This window comes from Pogoniulus pusillus, chromosome 25 (assembly GCF_015220805.1).
Source record: "Pogoniulus pusillus isolate bPogPus1 chromosome 25, bPogPus1.pri, whole genome shotgun sequence".
Lineage (NCBI taxonomy): Eukaryota > Metazoa > Chordata > Aves > Piciformes > Lybiidae > Pogoniulus > Pogoniulus pusillus.
Genome location: NC_087288.1, coordinates 17,444,201 through 17,459,079, shown reverse-complemented (window position 1 = coordinate 17,459,079; position 14,879 = coordinate 17,444,201). Strand labels below are relative to the sequence as shown.

Here is a 14,879-nt window from a genome sequence, read left to right as displayed (position 1 = left end):
ACTCCATTAGGCTGCAGCTGGGCTGAGAGGAGACAAACCCAGCGGGCAGCGAGCGGAGCGGGCCGGGCGCCTGGGGCTGCCGGGCGGGGGCTCAGGGCAGCGGCGGCCGCCATCGCCAGAGGGAGCCCCGAGCGGGCGGCGGCGCTGCCTCCGGGACCCCCGGGGGGCACAGGGCCCCGCTCCGCCTCCCTTCACCCCCGCCGCCCCCTTCTCGCCCCCCCGGCTTCCCACCACGGCCGCTCTCGGCGAGGAAACTCTGGCCTCCGCTTCCTCCTCCTCCGACTCGGACACCGGCGGAGCCTCCCCGCCCCCGCGGAAGAAAGCCCGGGCCTCCCCGGCGGCGGCGGTGGAGGGAGCAGGAGAGCCCGGGGCTTCAGCGGGCAGAGCAGGCCTCACCTCGTCCCAGTCCCCCTCGCTCTCCGCCGGGCTCGCCCCCGCCGCCGCCCCGCTCAGAGGCAGCAGCAGCGGTGTTGGCAGCGCCATGCAGGCCAACGGGGCAGGAGGGGGCCAGCAGCAGCAGCCGCCGCAGGGTCCAGCGGGCCCAGAGCTGGGCTGCCTGGGCGCCCAGAACGGCGAGGCCTCGGCGGGCACGGCCGCTGGTGACCAGCTGGCCCATGCCAACGGGTTGCTGCCCTCGGCCAACAGCGGCGGCGGCAGCCCCGGCGGCCTCAGCGTCAACAACGGGGTGCCCTCCGCCGGGGGCCCCGGCCCGGCCGCTGCGGAGCTGGGGGGCGGCAGCAGTGGCAGCGCCCTGAAGAAGAAGAAGCGGCTCTCGCAGTCCGACGAGGACGTGATCCGGCTGATCGGGCAGCACCTCCATGGCCTGGGCCTCAAGTAAGTGGCCGCGGCCGCGGAGACTGGGAGGCCGCGGTGGGGGAGCGCAGCCGAGGGGAGGAACCATCCCTACCTGTGCTGGCCGGGGTGCCCTCATCGAAGAGCCGCCATCGGATCGGGGAAGGCCCTGCACACAAGCCCCGCTGTCCCCGTCTCCGGCCGCGGGGAGGGGGTGACGGGGTCACGGGAGGCCGGTGGTCCCCGCGGAGAACGGGCAGCCCGAAGTGGAGTGCTGGGGCGGGGAGTGGGGGGCACTGGAAGGGACCTCTGGTGAGGGGCTGGAAGGTGGCAAAAACTGGCCTGTCGCAGCTTGGTAGTGCCCAGACAGGAGCCACTAGTGACCGGCTACGAGGCAGAACAGCGGGGCAGGCCTGCTCGCGAAAAAAATGGAGCCAGAGGTGTGTTTGCTAAGCCTGTGTCGGCCAGCTCAGTGTCTGCGAAGGGACAGGCTGGGAGAGTCCCCTGCCAGGGATGGCAATATGGAAGTCGAGTTGCACACCGATAAGGGTAGATCGATACAAATGTGTTAGTCGAGAAGTTATCTGGTAAACATAATGGAGCCCGCAGCTGGCCGTGGGGGAGCAGCTTTTTGCAGATCAGCTCTTAAGATTTGGCTTGTCAGCTCGGAGGAAGCGAGCACAAACTGAACTGCCGCTTAAATAGGCTCTTTGGTTTCACTCAGAAAACCTTCGTGCCTGTATGTGGTGAAGGCCTCTGCAGGTTTGTGCTGGACTTTTGTTTTTGATGATAATCATATCTGTCGCCTTGAAATTACTATGTGGGCCCATTAGGAAAATGGGAGTGGGGAAAATTACTTCCCAGTGAAGTGGAGGAAGCCCTAAGAATTTAATCACGACACTCAACTTTGAGAGTAAAGCTAAAGCCAACACGTCCTAAGTCGAGGAGGAGGCTAGAGAGGTCCTGTCAAGTCTTCGTGTAGCTACCACAAAAGAATTCTTCCAAACGTTGTGGAATGGGGCAGTTATAAAGAACACAGCCCACAAAAGAAACTGCCTCTGCCACAAGAGGCAAGTTTACAGCAGCAAACTCGTGACCGTTCATAGACAACACCACAGTAAATAAGCTATTTTTAGTGTAAAAGGGGGAGGGCTACAGGTTCGTGAGTTTGTTTATTTTATTTTAAGGAGCCCGTCTTTCAGTATGCGAGGAAGAAAAAGGCCTGTTGCAGATGTAGTAGGTTTCTGTGTTCTCCTTTTTTGGGGGTGGGGTGGGAGGGGACAGGGGATAGTAGCCAGTAGTTAACAGCTTTTTAGTCTGCGTCTTCCTTCATGAAGTTTATCTTCCGTGCAGGGATGGATGTTTGTGGTGGCTGGTAAGTCACATACTTTATGGTACTTCAGCAAAGTTTTCAAGCTCGTTTGACAACTTGCTTTAGGTATAGGTAGCTGTTTACATGTCTCAGGCAGCCGAGGGTCTTTTCAGACAAGCATCTGAATCTGGTCATAGTATTCTTGCTTTGTTAAAGTTGCTTTTAAATATGGTTAACTGTTATCGTAGCAGGCGGTGTATTTGTGAGGGTAAAACTGGTCGGGTTTTGTTTACACTGTATCTCTCCTGCAGCCAGACTGTTGATCTTCTCATGCAAGAGTCAGGATGTCGTTTAGAACATCCTTCAGCTACCAAATTCCGCAATCATGTCATGGAAGGAGAATGGGATAAGGTAACGTAGGGCTTATAGGACTGTATTAACCGCTGTTTAAATTTATAGTATCTATGAGAGAATTCAAAATCCAACCTCTTTACATACTGTTTTGTTTGTTTTGTTTTGTTTTGTTTTTCTTATGCTGATTTCTACAGGCCGAGAACGACCTGAATGAACTTAAGGCCTTAGTGCATTCTCCGCATGCAATTGTGGTAAGAGGCACACTTGAACTCTTTCAGAGCTGTATAGTTGGACTAATTGTAGTGGTGTTATCTTTCACTATGGAGTTGGCTGTCCATAGCTCTTGTCCTTCTTTCTTTTTCTTACTTTAAGCAGCTTGCATGCTATCTCAAACGTCATACTAACCTGGACTTCCTTAATGCTTTTTTAGGCCGTGAGATAGGAAACTCAAAAAGTCTTAAGACTAATATTTGGTATAGTGAATGTTTAAACTTTGTTAAACATACTTAACTGATAAAATATAATTCCTGTAACAGGCCTAAAATAGGTCAGTTTCTGTAGTATTCAACATAAGCAATTCCTAATTTCAAACTTGCAATAGTTCTCACAATATTTGTTTGCCAGAGTTGGGTTTCCTTCAGGGAAGAGAAGTTTAGAAACAAAATACAGTAATACTGATGTGGAGTTGGCATTGTAAAAGCACATTACAAGAATATAGAGGCTGCCATGGACCATGAACAATACTGTTGCTTTTCCAGATGGCTTCTAAAGAGCAAATGCATTTGTATTGCTGTTTGGGATTTTATTTAGAGCTTTTTCTCTTTGGCTGGCTTTTTTTTTTTTCTTTAAAGATGAACCTAGAAATAAAAGGTTGGTAGATCCTGTGACTTGACAATTGCAATATGTGGTGTTGTGATTTCACTTACCTTGGAGAAAATGTTTCTTGGTTTGATTTTTTTTTTTTCCAATGTTGAGATGAAAAGTCATTAGTTAGCTCTTCCAAGCAGCTTGTTCTGTTGTGTTCGAAGGTTTGTTTTAATGAAATGAAGTTAGAACATCTATGGTCACTTGAGAAGAAAGCAGTGGCAAGGCTTTTTGAAGTGTCTGTGACTGTAAACAATGAAGAATCAGCTGATGGCTGCTTAGCTCCACTTCTAGCTGATTCATTTGTTGTCAAGACAATTTCCTGTCTGATGGGGGAGGGCGAGAAAGAACAGGAAGTGAAGTAAGAAAAACAGATGTTTAACAAAACATCAGAGGGCACTTGAGAGAAGTTTACATTCAGTTCTGTTAATTCGGTCAAAGCTTAGCACCTCTTAATTCGACTAGTTCTTTTCTTAAAGACTTGACCTCTGTTCAAATAGTTCAGCTTTCAGTAGTTCCTGAAGATTGAAAATGTGAAACCACTGTACGTGAATATGAATGATCATCAGAAGTCAGAAACCTGAGAAAATCTGCTTCAAAACTTAGCAGGTCTTTCTGTAGTATTGAAATGTTGTATGTGTCAGGGAGGCAGGATTTAACTGAGTGTCAGTGTTTTGTGGAGTTTAATTCGAGGAAAAAGGGGATATTTTCCTTCTGCTGTTCTGCAGGCCTCTGAAAGCGTGCTCCTATTAATATTGATTTGTAACTGCTTGGGTAAAACTTGGTGCAATAAAAATACTTGTCTTACTGAAGTTTACTTGAAGCAAATATTAACTGTTAAAGTTGTTCTCTTTTATACAAAGTTCCTATGATTTAAAAGAGATAAGTGTTAAGTGTCTTACATGTGTGCAAGACAGTATTGATTTGCAAGGATGAGTTGGACTTGTGCGTGCTCCATTGTGTGCATGTTGTCTCCACCTCCCTCCTTGCCTGGCCTTTTATATGTACTTGAGATTATGGGTGGGTATTAGTATAGTCAGCACCTGGAAAACTAGAGAAAGATCATTACAGGTAAGGAGGGATGCTTTATGCTCTGTAGGTAATCCTGTCTGCAAGAAAGTCAGAGCTAATGAAGATGGTACATGTCTTGATTTAGAGAAAGTCCGAAGAAGATGCTGCAGCAGGTAGCTCTTTAAAACAGGAAAATCAGATTTTGGCTTTCCTGGACTCCTGACTTGTGACTCATACTGTGTGACTGGATGTTTTGAAAATGTGTGCACGCAAGAAGAATGGGTACCTAAAAGTTGAGGTGACACAGAGTGTTTAACAGAATAGGGTGTGTATGTGCATGGTTTATTTTTGGTTGATGGTTTGTGGTTTGGAGTGGGTTGGTTTTTTTTGGTTCCTTATAGTTAATATGACCTGAACAAAATAACCAGGATGCTTTTGAAATGTCTGATGAGTGAAGGGAATGAGTATGTGTTTTAAAAACACTACTTCTGTTTTAAAGTGCTGGAGGTTCCATAGGTGAGATTAGCCATTTCGTGTTTAGTCTTTCAACTTGTAAGGCTTTGATGCTGTGTGTTATGTTGGGGGACAGAGAGGGGGGCACAAAACAGTCTGCTATTTCTATTCGTGTCAACACAGCTGACTGCTGTATAGTGTGTGATTAGTCATGTTTGCTTTTCCAGCACATAAGATACAGCTGTCTTGAGACAATCTGTAGGAAAACTTTACAGTTGATTTAAGCATGTTATTTTTCCTTGAGCAATGCTTAGAAAATACCAGCTTCAAGCCAGCCTGAGGTTTTGCTGACTTTAGGGCTGTTAAGCATCTGTCTTGGATAACTGATTTAACCTAGGAAGAAACATGGAGTCTATTCCTCAATATAACTTCCTCCACAGAGCTTATATTCTATGGAATGTACTTTGAGATCACCCTCTTTACTTGAATAAGGCTTTCCCCTAGTTTTGAAAGTGTACAACCTGTAGCAGACAATAGGACAAAAAAGATGATTTATATCTTCTTGTTTGAGCAGAGTGCTCCACCTACCTGTTAGGTGACTTTTTTGCTACTAGCATTAATGCAATTTCCCTGTTGGCAAGTATTTGGTATGCTTGAAACCTTGTTAAATGCCATAGGCCAGAATGTTTTCTGCCTTTTACATACCTAATCTTACTACTGAATTTTGGATTGTTTTTACATGCTTTTATCAGTGTTTTACAAGGCTATCAAAATAATAAAGACTATAAAGGAATGAAAATTGAGGTCTTAGTTCTGCAGGCAGTATGCAGATAGCTGCTATGGTGAGCATGTATTTTTAATTACCTTCATTTCAAAGAAGAGTTTCAGTAATGTTCACTTATTTATCATAGTATCATAGTATCATCAGGGTTGGAAGAGACCTCACGCAGGTCAAAAATAACAACTATAAATTTAATCCTCAAATTAGGTTATTATGCATTAAATGTCTCAAGATTTGCTACTGTAACCACTGATCAAAATGGCCCAATTTATCTGCTGTGGTAGGATGCTTGTCCTGTTATTTTCAGTCATGTTGCTGAGGCTTTCACCTTTGATTACTTAGTGAAGATGAATCGTAATGCACACAAAACTTCCTAGAATTTAAGATTCTGCAAGAGGTTTCATTACTAACAATTAGGACAGCAAAGGAATGAAGTACTAAACATTTGTGTTGGTAATCAAAGGTTGTAGTTTGAAAAAAGCGATGTGCTAAGAGTGCAGGCATGAAAACAACCCAAAACTCCCCTGTAAATCTATTAACTTGGTCTTAGTTTTGCCTCAGGGTGATTGGAGGTTCTGTTTAAATAATAGCTTCTAGAAGCAGCAGCACTTCTGTAGAACTGGAAGACTGGATGAGGTAACTGAACAAAACCAGCCAGACTACAGTGCTGAAACTGTTGCGCTGGGCTCTTCATGGGGCCCACAGTGAAAAATCTGTGTAGTAGGTTAAACAATGGTGGTGTCTGCATTTAAATTGTTCAATTGGAAAGAGTGTAATTATGTCGAATTTTGATTGCAAGCACTAAGATGATAATAACAAATCCCAGGCATGGTGTAGTTTGGATTATGATCATTTTTATCTCCCTTCTTTGGAAGGCAGCTGAAGAATATGGGGAATGAGTAAGCTGTTCTTGTGGGTGCATTGTATCAGATGAATTTTATACTTGCTCTCTTAGTGAGGTGCTTGCTTTTACAGTTACAGATATTGTGTTTTTTTCCTTCTAGAAGAGGTGATGTAGTCAAAATGGTCCTTGCCAGCCATAAAATTATGATATTGGCAGTGATTAGGTGGCTAAATATTGGCAATAATTAGCAGTACCATTTAGTAGGGCATGTAAGTAGTTGAGGGGAAAATGAAGACAAAATTTAGTGGCTTAGTGAAACTTAGTTGTCAGCAGTCAATAGTTGCACAGAAATAAGTATTAGGAGGCTGTGAGTGTCCTGATATTAAAAATTACTTGAAATGTGATGCCACTGGTATGTGACTCTTACATTTACAAGACCACATTCATGCCACTGAGTATGCTGTAGGGTAAGTTTGGAAGCAGTTGACAGAATTTCCCTATCAACACTTTAGTCCCTGCCTTTTGCTATAGATATGTTAGTTTGAATCTGCTTATACTTTATTCTCATTCTGCATTATGTTAGCATCAGACTCCTGCACAAAGTGTACAGTACTGTAATATTCTGGAGGCTTTTATAGTCCTAATATTTAAGTTGTACATGGCACTGGAAATTGTACTTTGTAACCCAAAACTTCAGTTGTACCTCTGGATCACTTGGCAGTAGCATTCTGCATGGTAGTGTTCTTGTAATGCTTCCATGGAATTTTTAGAGCTGGCATTACAAAAAACTGTTGCAGAGGTTTTTTGCTCTCTTTAATTTCTCCTAAAGAAATGAAAATGGCAAATCTTAAAAGAGGGGGACAAAAAGTAATTAGGTACAGATACAATATTAAGCTTGTATCATTTTTCTCTTAAATGTATGTAGTGAGTGCAGAAGGAAGAGTTGGAGGAATTACATTGGTTTTATTACACACTGGAAGTACCTCATTTTTTTACTCTGATGGGGATCATCAGTGTGAGGTGGCCAAGAGGTATATTTTATACGGTTATATGTTTGCTACCTGAGCATCTGCATGAATCCTTCTGAGCACCTGCATACCTGGGAGAGGAAGCTCTTATCCCTCCTGCTGCTGATTTATAAGCAAAGAACACAAGGTCTGCTAGCCTACTGCATGGAATCAACCACTGAGGCTGTAAATAATTTGGATACATTTTGGGTTTTGACATTAGAACACCACAAAATGTTGTCTTGTTTGGATAAATTGCCAAGTGATGCATAAATAAACTCAAGACCTGCATAGGAAATGTAACCTGAGCTGGCCTGTCATGTACAGAGTACTACAGACATGTTTGAACATAAGTCATCTTAACTGTGTAATGTTTTATGCTTCACAAAGCTGTGTGGTAAGTTAATAGGCCTGTATCTGGAAACTTGATTCTTCTGAGGGACTGAATGTCTCTGGGAGCTAAAACTGCTTTGTGTTTTAACTTGGGATTTTACACATAGCGAGTCTTAAACTTTTATGTAAGCTTTACTAGGACAGAAGCATCTTAAGCTTTCTGATTATGCCTCTACTCAAAGAGGCTAGCAGTGTGCTTGAAACTATGTAAACATTGACCAAATATGAGCATGAAAATAGCGAGGTGCCTGAGATCTGACAAAGCAAAGGAAACCAGTGATTGAACTGGTGATATGTTCATTAGAACAGCAAAGGTAGCTTGTTGCACTTAACAGTGAGAAACAGAATGAACATTATGTCTAAGAATGTATCTCTCTTAACCTGGTGAGTGTTATGGACCAGAAATGTCTTTTTTTTTTTTCCTTTCTGATAACTGCTTGCTGTAAAGATAAACTGTTCTGCAAATACAGAACAGCTACTTTCTTCCAGAAACAACCAAACTGTGTTTCTGATAAATTGGTATTAAAAGTTTTGAGGATCTCAGGGTTCTGATTTTGGATATAGTAAATGAATACCTGATGTAGTTTACTTTGTCAATCCACAGATATTTGTTGTTAGAATAATAGGCTTGATTTTGATTTCTTTTTAAACATAACAACCCCAAACTGCAAGATGAAAGGAACACTATGAAATAGCAGTGATTAATTCTGAGAAGTGATTCTTAGATAAAAGGAACTATATATTACTTTTCCTGTAACCCTGAAATATTACACAACACCCAAGTGAAACAGCTTAACGTGGAACTACAAACCAAAACCTCAAGCAGTGTCAATTTGTTACTGCTATATGCTATGCAAACAATCCATGTCAGCTCCTATGTAAGCAATATGAGAACTTAAGTTGGCTGCTTGTCTTCTGTGCTGTCATGTGGTGTTAAATATGTGATTAGCTGCTTTTGAGTGCTTTTCTTGATAAAGTGTGAGATTGGGAAGCCTACTCAAGGGTTTGAAGAACAGTGACTGGAAGGGGATTGAATATGAAAATGAGACAAATTGAAGAGGGGATACAAGAAATGAGGTAGGAAGGTACTTGGTGCCCCATAAGGCAGGAAGGAGATTAATGGGTAACTTAATTGCTGCAATGTTGTTGAAAACCCAGCAAAAAGAAGTAATGAAACATTACGTATAGCTGTATTTCTGAAGGGCATAGTAGAATGGTTTCTACTGTTCTGTTTAGGCTCAAACGTTTTCTGAAACTTCAGTCAACCTTTTTCCCCTGACTGCTGCTTTCTGTCATGTCAGAGGATGAAGTTTTTGCTGCTGCAGCAGAAGTACCTGGAGTACCTGGAGGATGGAAAGGTCCTGGAGGCACTTCAAGTTCTGCGCTGTGAACTGACGCCTCTGAAATATAATACAGAACGCATTCATGTCCTCAGTGGGTAAGTGCTTGAATTTTGAGAGCTCTTTCAGGGGGTTTCTAAGGAATGATATGGTTCTGGAAGGCCTACATTGTCGAAACTCAAATTGTATTGAAGCTATTATACTGTTGATTAATAAGCTGTAGTGAAATGTGTTAAAATGGTGAGTAAACAAGACTATTCGGTAGACAGTATTCTGTATTGAATGGTCGGAAATAACCTGGTCTTATGATTTGCTGTTCTAGAACCCAGATGAATACATACATGTGTATGGTCGTCTTACCTTGAGAGTTGTTAGCCAATTAAGTAGGTGAATATGGTCCTTAGATGAAAACAAGACATTTATACTTTCTCTAAAATCTGTTTGTGTTTTCTGTTGTCAGTTTGTAGATGTTTGTTCTGAAGATGAGTGTTTATGTAGAATAGTTCCCTGCCTTTTTTCCTAGTGGTCTCAAGCTTATGTCACCTGTTTCCAGTTCATTAACAATGTTACAGTATATATCATGCTTAAAAACGAGAAGAAGGATTCCAGAAACACTTGGTCTGTTGGTGTGTGTGCACTTGTTTTAAACAGGTATCTGATGTGTAGCCATGCAGAAGACTTGCGTGCAAAAGCAGAGTGGGAAGGGAAAGGAACAGCTTCCAGATCTAAACTTTTGGACAAACTCCAGAGTAAGATGTTTTAGTGTTCAGAATTTCTCACTTCTGTAAATCCAGTTCATTTTACATAACTTATCCCAGGAACTGACTTTTAACAGCACTTGTTGCTTTTGCTTTTCTCAGTTAATGGGGATGCCTTTAGGTGCCTTTACCCTTTGATCTTCTGTATCTAACCTTTTGCTGTCTCTGAACTGTTTGTAATAGGAGCTCTTATTTATTAGCTCTGCTGCATGTAGTAATAGTATAACTTGGTGATCAAATGTGAGGTTCTGAGAAGGGATTCTGTAAGTGCAGTGCAACTTAATGTGGCCTACAACCACTAGGGATACTAGTACTGGTTGATCAAATTTGGCTTTGAATTATGCTTTTCCTTCTCTTGTGACTAGTGTAATACTGTGTATTAGTCATATACCCCACGGTATTGTTTATTTTGATCGTGTTAATAGAGAATTCCTTCACACAGCTGCAACTGTTGTTTTACAGATTTTGTTAAATACTAGATTCTGAGTCAACTTGTGGTGCTTGTTGGCTAGGACAACCTATACAGTAACTACAAATACCTTGCATACAGCTCAACTTTCCAGAAGTTTATGCTTTGACAATAAGTTATCTATGGGACACCGATGTGCCCTTGTGCCCAGGAAGGCAAATGGTATCCTAGGATGCATTAAGAAGAGTGTTTCCAAGAGGTCAGGGGAGGTTCTTGTCCTCTACTCTGGCCTGATGAGACTACATCTGGAGTATTGTGTTCAGTTGCAGGTTCCAGTTGCAGTTCAGGAGGGACAGGGATATAATAGAGAGCTTCCCATGGAGGCTATGAGGATGGTTTAGGGACTGGAATGAGGAAAGGCTGAGAGACTTGGGACCGTTTAGTTTGGAGAAGAGAAGAAGGAGAGGAGATCTTCTTAATGTTTACTAATATCCAAAGGGTGGGTGTCAAGGAGCCAGTCTCTTTTCAGTGGTGTCCTCTGATAGGACAAGGGGCCGTGGATACAAAGTGGAACACAGGAAGTTCCAACTCAACATGAGGAGAAACTTCTTTCCTTCGAGAGTGCTGGCAGCTCTGGAATAGGCTGTCTAGAGGGGTCATGGAGTCTCATTCTCTAGAGACTTTGAAGATTCATCTGGATGTGTTCCCGTGTGACCTGCCCTAGGTGATCCTGCATTGTCAGGTCCCTTCCACCTTCTCCATTCTGTGATTCTAATTTTGGATGCTTAGTTCTAAACTTGACAAGCTGCATGCACTCTCACCTTCTAGCTCTTAAGCTTTATTTACTAAGATCTTTAAAAACACTGACATCAAAATACATTGTTACTTGTCACTTGGTTTTGATTGCCTTTTGTTTCTGAACTCTTTTAAAGCATACCTACCCCCATCAGTGATGCTTCCTCCAAGGCGTTTACAGAACCTGCTACGTCAGGCTGTGGAGTTACAACGGGACCGGTGCCTATATCACAATACGAAACTAGATAGTAATCTAGATTCTGTCTCGCTGCTAATAGATCATGTTTGTAGTAGGTAAGAAACCCTTGCAACTTATAAGGTGGGCAACAATTATATATATTTATTTTGTTTGTCTTTTAAAAATAACTTAATTTTATCTGCTGTTAAAAAGGAATGTGAAAGATGTTCTGAGTTGGTTTAACCGGAGTGGACTAGGAAAAGGCAGTTCTCAATGAGCAGTGGAGAGGGGGAGAATAGAAGACTTTAGTAGCTGGATATGGGATAATGGGGTCAGATTGAAGCTTTAATGTTTTAATCAGGTGGGTATGAATAGAATATGTTACTATGCTAATCCTTAGCCACTTGTTTCTTGTGCTTTTGGACAGCTGGTCTGTTTAATCAACATGTGATTGCTGTGCTTTCTCACTGGTGAATCACTAGTATGTTACTCTTTCTGCTTATGGGAATGTAGAAAGCCTATTGAAGCATACTTCATCAAGTCAGCTTTCAGCTTCAACTTCTAATAATGAACAGTGAGATGCTTTTAAACACACAGGTTAAAATAGAGTAGAAATGTGCAGTAGAAATTTCTGTTCTACCTAATGTGTAATGTGAATGATATAATGACCTATTTTCTCAGACTTTTTAAGGTCGTAAGGCTTGAATATGTCTCTTACCCATGTAGTAGCTCTTAACTTACCTGACTAACTCTTCTTTTAACTAAACTGATGCTATACTCCACTAGACATGAAACAGGAAGATACTTCTTTTTAACTAACGTCTGACTTGAGCAGTTTCATCTCATCCAGCAAAACCTGGATGAGGACCTAAAACTCAGTATAGCTTTTATGGAAGCCTGCTGTGCATGGTGTAATAAGGGAAGGAGGGCTAAGGCACCTAGAGAATAAAGACTGTGTATGGTAGCCTTATGTTTGTTCATGTAACAGGTTAACACTTGAGTTTACAGGGATATTGTTTTTATGTTAATGTTAGCTCATCTCAGAAAGTTAATTACTAATAAACATGCTTATAGAAACTTTCTGAACTCAGCTTACATTTTCAGGTTGCTTGGAAACTATAAAGATGCAGGCTTCCATGATACTGGATACTGACTTACATCTTCAGGTTGCTTGGAAACTATAAAGATGCAGGCTTCCATAGTATTTTACTGTAGCTATCTTAAGGTTTTTAAATAGAATCTTCAGTACTTCCTGTGTTCAAACAATGTTTTTTTAGACTGCTGTCTAGCCTGCATTTTTTCCAATGATACAAATGCACCACGTTGTTCTAGCAGTTTTATGTGTACATGTGTGGACACTTGCTTGTTGCCTGTTCTAAGAGCTATTGGAAGTGATCAGATAATGCACTTGTAGCTTCCCTGCTTCAGAAGTGAAACTTACAGTAATGGAAAGAGATTTAATTTTAGTCTTTACACAAGCCCATAATCAATATTGGATGCTCTGTAGAGGGTTTGAGTGATTAATCCAACAGAGTAGGACAGGATGACTTTTAAAGGTCCCTTCCAACCCTAAACCATTCTATGATTCTGTAATCAAGCCACAAAGAGCACAGTGTACTGAAGTCTTACTGGGAAGAGCCATAGCTAAAGGCTACTATATGCAAAAAATCTGGCCTGAGTTTCACCCATCTGAATCTATTTGCTGACACAAAGGTTTGGGTTTTTTTACCTAAGGTGATACTTCCTAAGTGTGCCTATTTGGTATGTATACATAACACAAATACTCAGGACTACATTAAAAAAAATAAACCAAAGAAACCAAAACAAACCACTTCAAAATGAAGGCTTCCATTCTGTCCTCAACTCAACCTATTGTCCCTACCTATTGCAGGGGTCTGAGATCAGTATGTGGTGCGCTGTACATGCTGCCATGCTTGGGCATAATGAGGTGAGTTAAAGACAGTGGAAGCCAAATTTTGATTAAACTGACAGAAGTAACAATAGTCTAATAGCTTAGACAACTTATGTTCTGTACTACTAAATGACAGAACACTGACAACCTTCCCTTCTTTTAGTTGGAACTAATCTGTTTTGGACTTCTGGCAATGTTTTGATCAAGCATGCTTGAATTGCACTAATAGGTAAAATGTTTAACTCAAATGTAATCACTTCATAAGAGGGGGAGATAAGAGGGTGAAACTGCTGCAAGTGAAGGTGAGGAGCTTCACCTTACTGTGCCTGGAATTTTGATAACAGAGAATTGAGCTCCTGGCCGTGGGCATTTTTGGTTTTGAGATCCTTCAGCCTGCTTGGGTGTTTTATTTGGTTGGGTTCTCTTCTGTCCCCATCCTGGAATTTGTCTGTCATGCTTTCATGTAAATGAACTAATTAACTTCAATCTGAGTTTATTTATAAACAGCAAAGCCCAAATGAGAGGTAAATGCTGCTGATTTCTAGGTACTAGCTTAATGTAGCCTTTCTGAAAAAGAACTATTGAGGAATACATTTTCTATTATATGTACCACTTTTGGTGCTTTCTTCAGTATTTTGCACTTCTGCAAATACTGAAATTAAGTATCTAACAAATAGTTATCTGTTGTTGTATGTGAACATGTGTTTTGCAGAACAGAACATTATGTAATGAAACAGTGCACAAAAGAAAACCCTGTGAGATGTATTAGTATCTAGTTATCAAAACCAGAATCTGTTAGATAACTGGGTTTGGTTTCTTGCTGCTATTTCCTTCTGCAGAAAGGTTATTTACTGTTTGCTTTGCTGTCTGTGAGGTCAGACTTGCTGGATTGTATGTTTCATTAGTTAAGATAAAGTTGTGAGAGCTCTGATTTGACTGGGTTGTGAATAGCATAATTCAGTACTGGAATGTGTCTGCGGCAGCTGATCAACTGTGCTTGTTACCCTTTGTCAGAAACCTAAAGGCCACCTTACTATGAGAGTTAGGTGCTCCAGCATTTCACTGCTTGCTTTTCACATCTGCAAAACCTTGACTGTTTTTCTTAAGCTTTAAAATACAGGCACCATTGTTTTATAGAGTGTTTGTTTTAAATGAAATATGATGAAAGGCTTCTCTTGGGCCAGAGTGTGCCTCTTCAGCTTTGTGTAAGTTATGGATAAAGACACTCTCACCTTCTGGAGCAAACTGTTGCTCTGAGGGGAAAAAATGCTAATTTGTTGTAATATGGCTTAAGTAATAATGAAATGGTCTTCCCATAGGTGCACATGTGTAAGGTCTTGCTTATATCCTTCTAGACTTACCAAAAAATATCATCTTTTGTGAGTGGGTATGTCTGCTGTGGGCTCGGTGTTCCATTGTCAGCTGAACTGCTTTCTGTCAGCTTTAAGCCAAGAACAGGACAGATTGTTTCTCTAGAAATTACATACCCAAGTATATGTACCCAAGGAAGCCAAATACAGATATGTGTATCTATGTTTTGTTAATCCTTCTCTACCACAAGACAGAAATTGCCCCCCTCCCTGGAGGAGGCCAGGTTGGACAAACTTTTGAGCAAACTGGTCTAGTGGAAGGTGTCCTTGCCCATGGCAGAGAGGTTGGAACTAGGTGATCATTAA

General features: G+C 41.8%; 1 protein-coding gene across 2 annotated transcripts in view; it reads left to right on the top strand.

The window, feature by feature from the left end:
- The first annotated feature begins 34 nt into the window (after positions 1-34).
- WDR26 (WD repeat domain 26) overlaps positions 35-14,879 on the top strand; it is a 33,176-nt gene continuing 18,331 nt past the window's right edge. Inside the window, exons 1-7 of one of the 2 annotated variants that reach the window (XM_064164582.1) lie at positions 35-834; positions 2,416-2,515; positions 2,653-2,709; positions 9,113-9,249; positions 9,803-9,900; positions 11,251-11,407; positions 13,183-13,239. In XM_064164582.1, coding sequence (XP_064020652.1) covers positions 482-834; positions 2,416-2,515; positions 2,653-2,709; positions 9,113-9,249; positions 9,803-9,900; positions 11,251-11,407; positions 13,183-13,239 — 959 coding nt within the window. In that variant the 5' untranslated portion in view covers positions 35-481. The remainder of the gene's footprint in view (positions 835-2,415; positions 2,516-2,652; positions 2,710-9,112; positions 9,250-9,802; positions 9,901-11,250; positions 11,408-13,182; positions 13,240-14,879) is intronic. The other variant, XM_064164583.1, reaches the window with a different exon arrangement.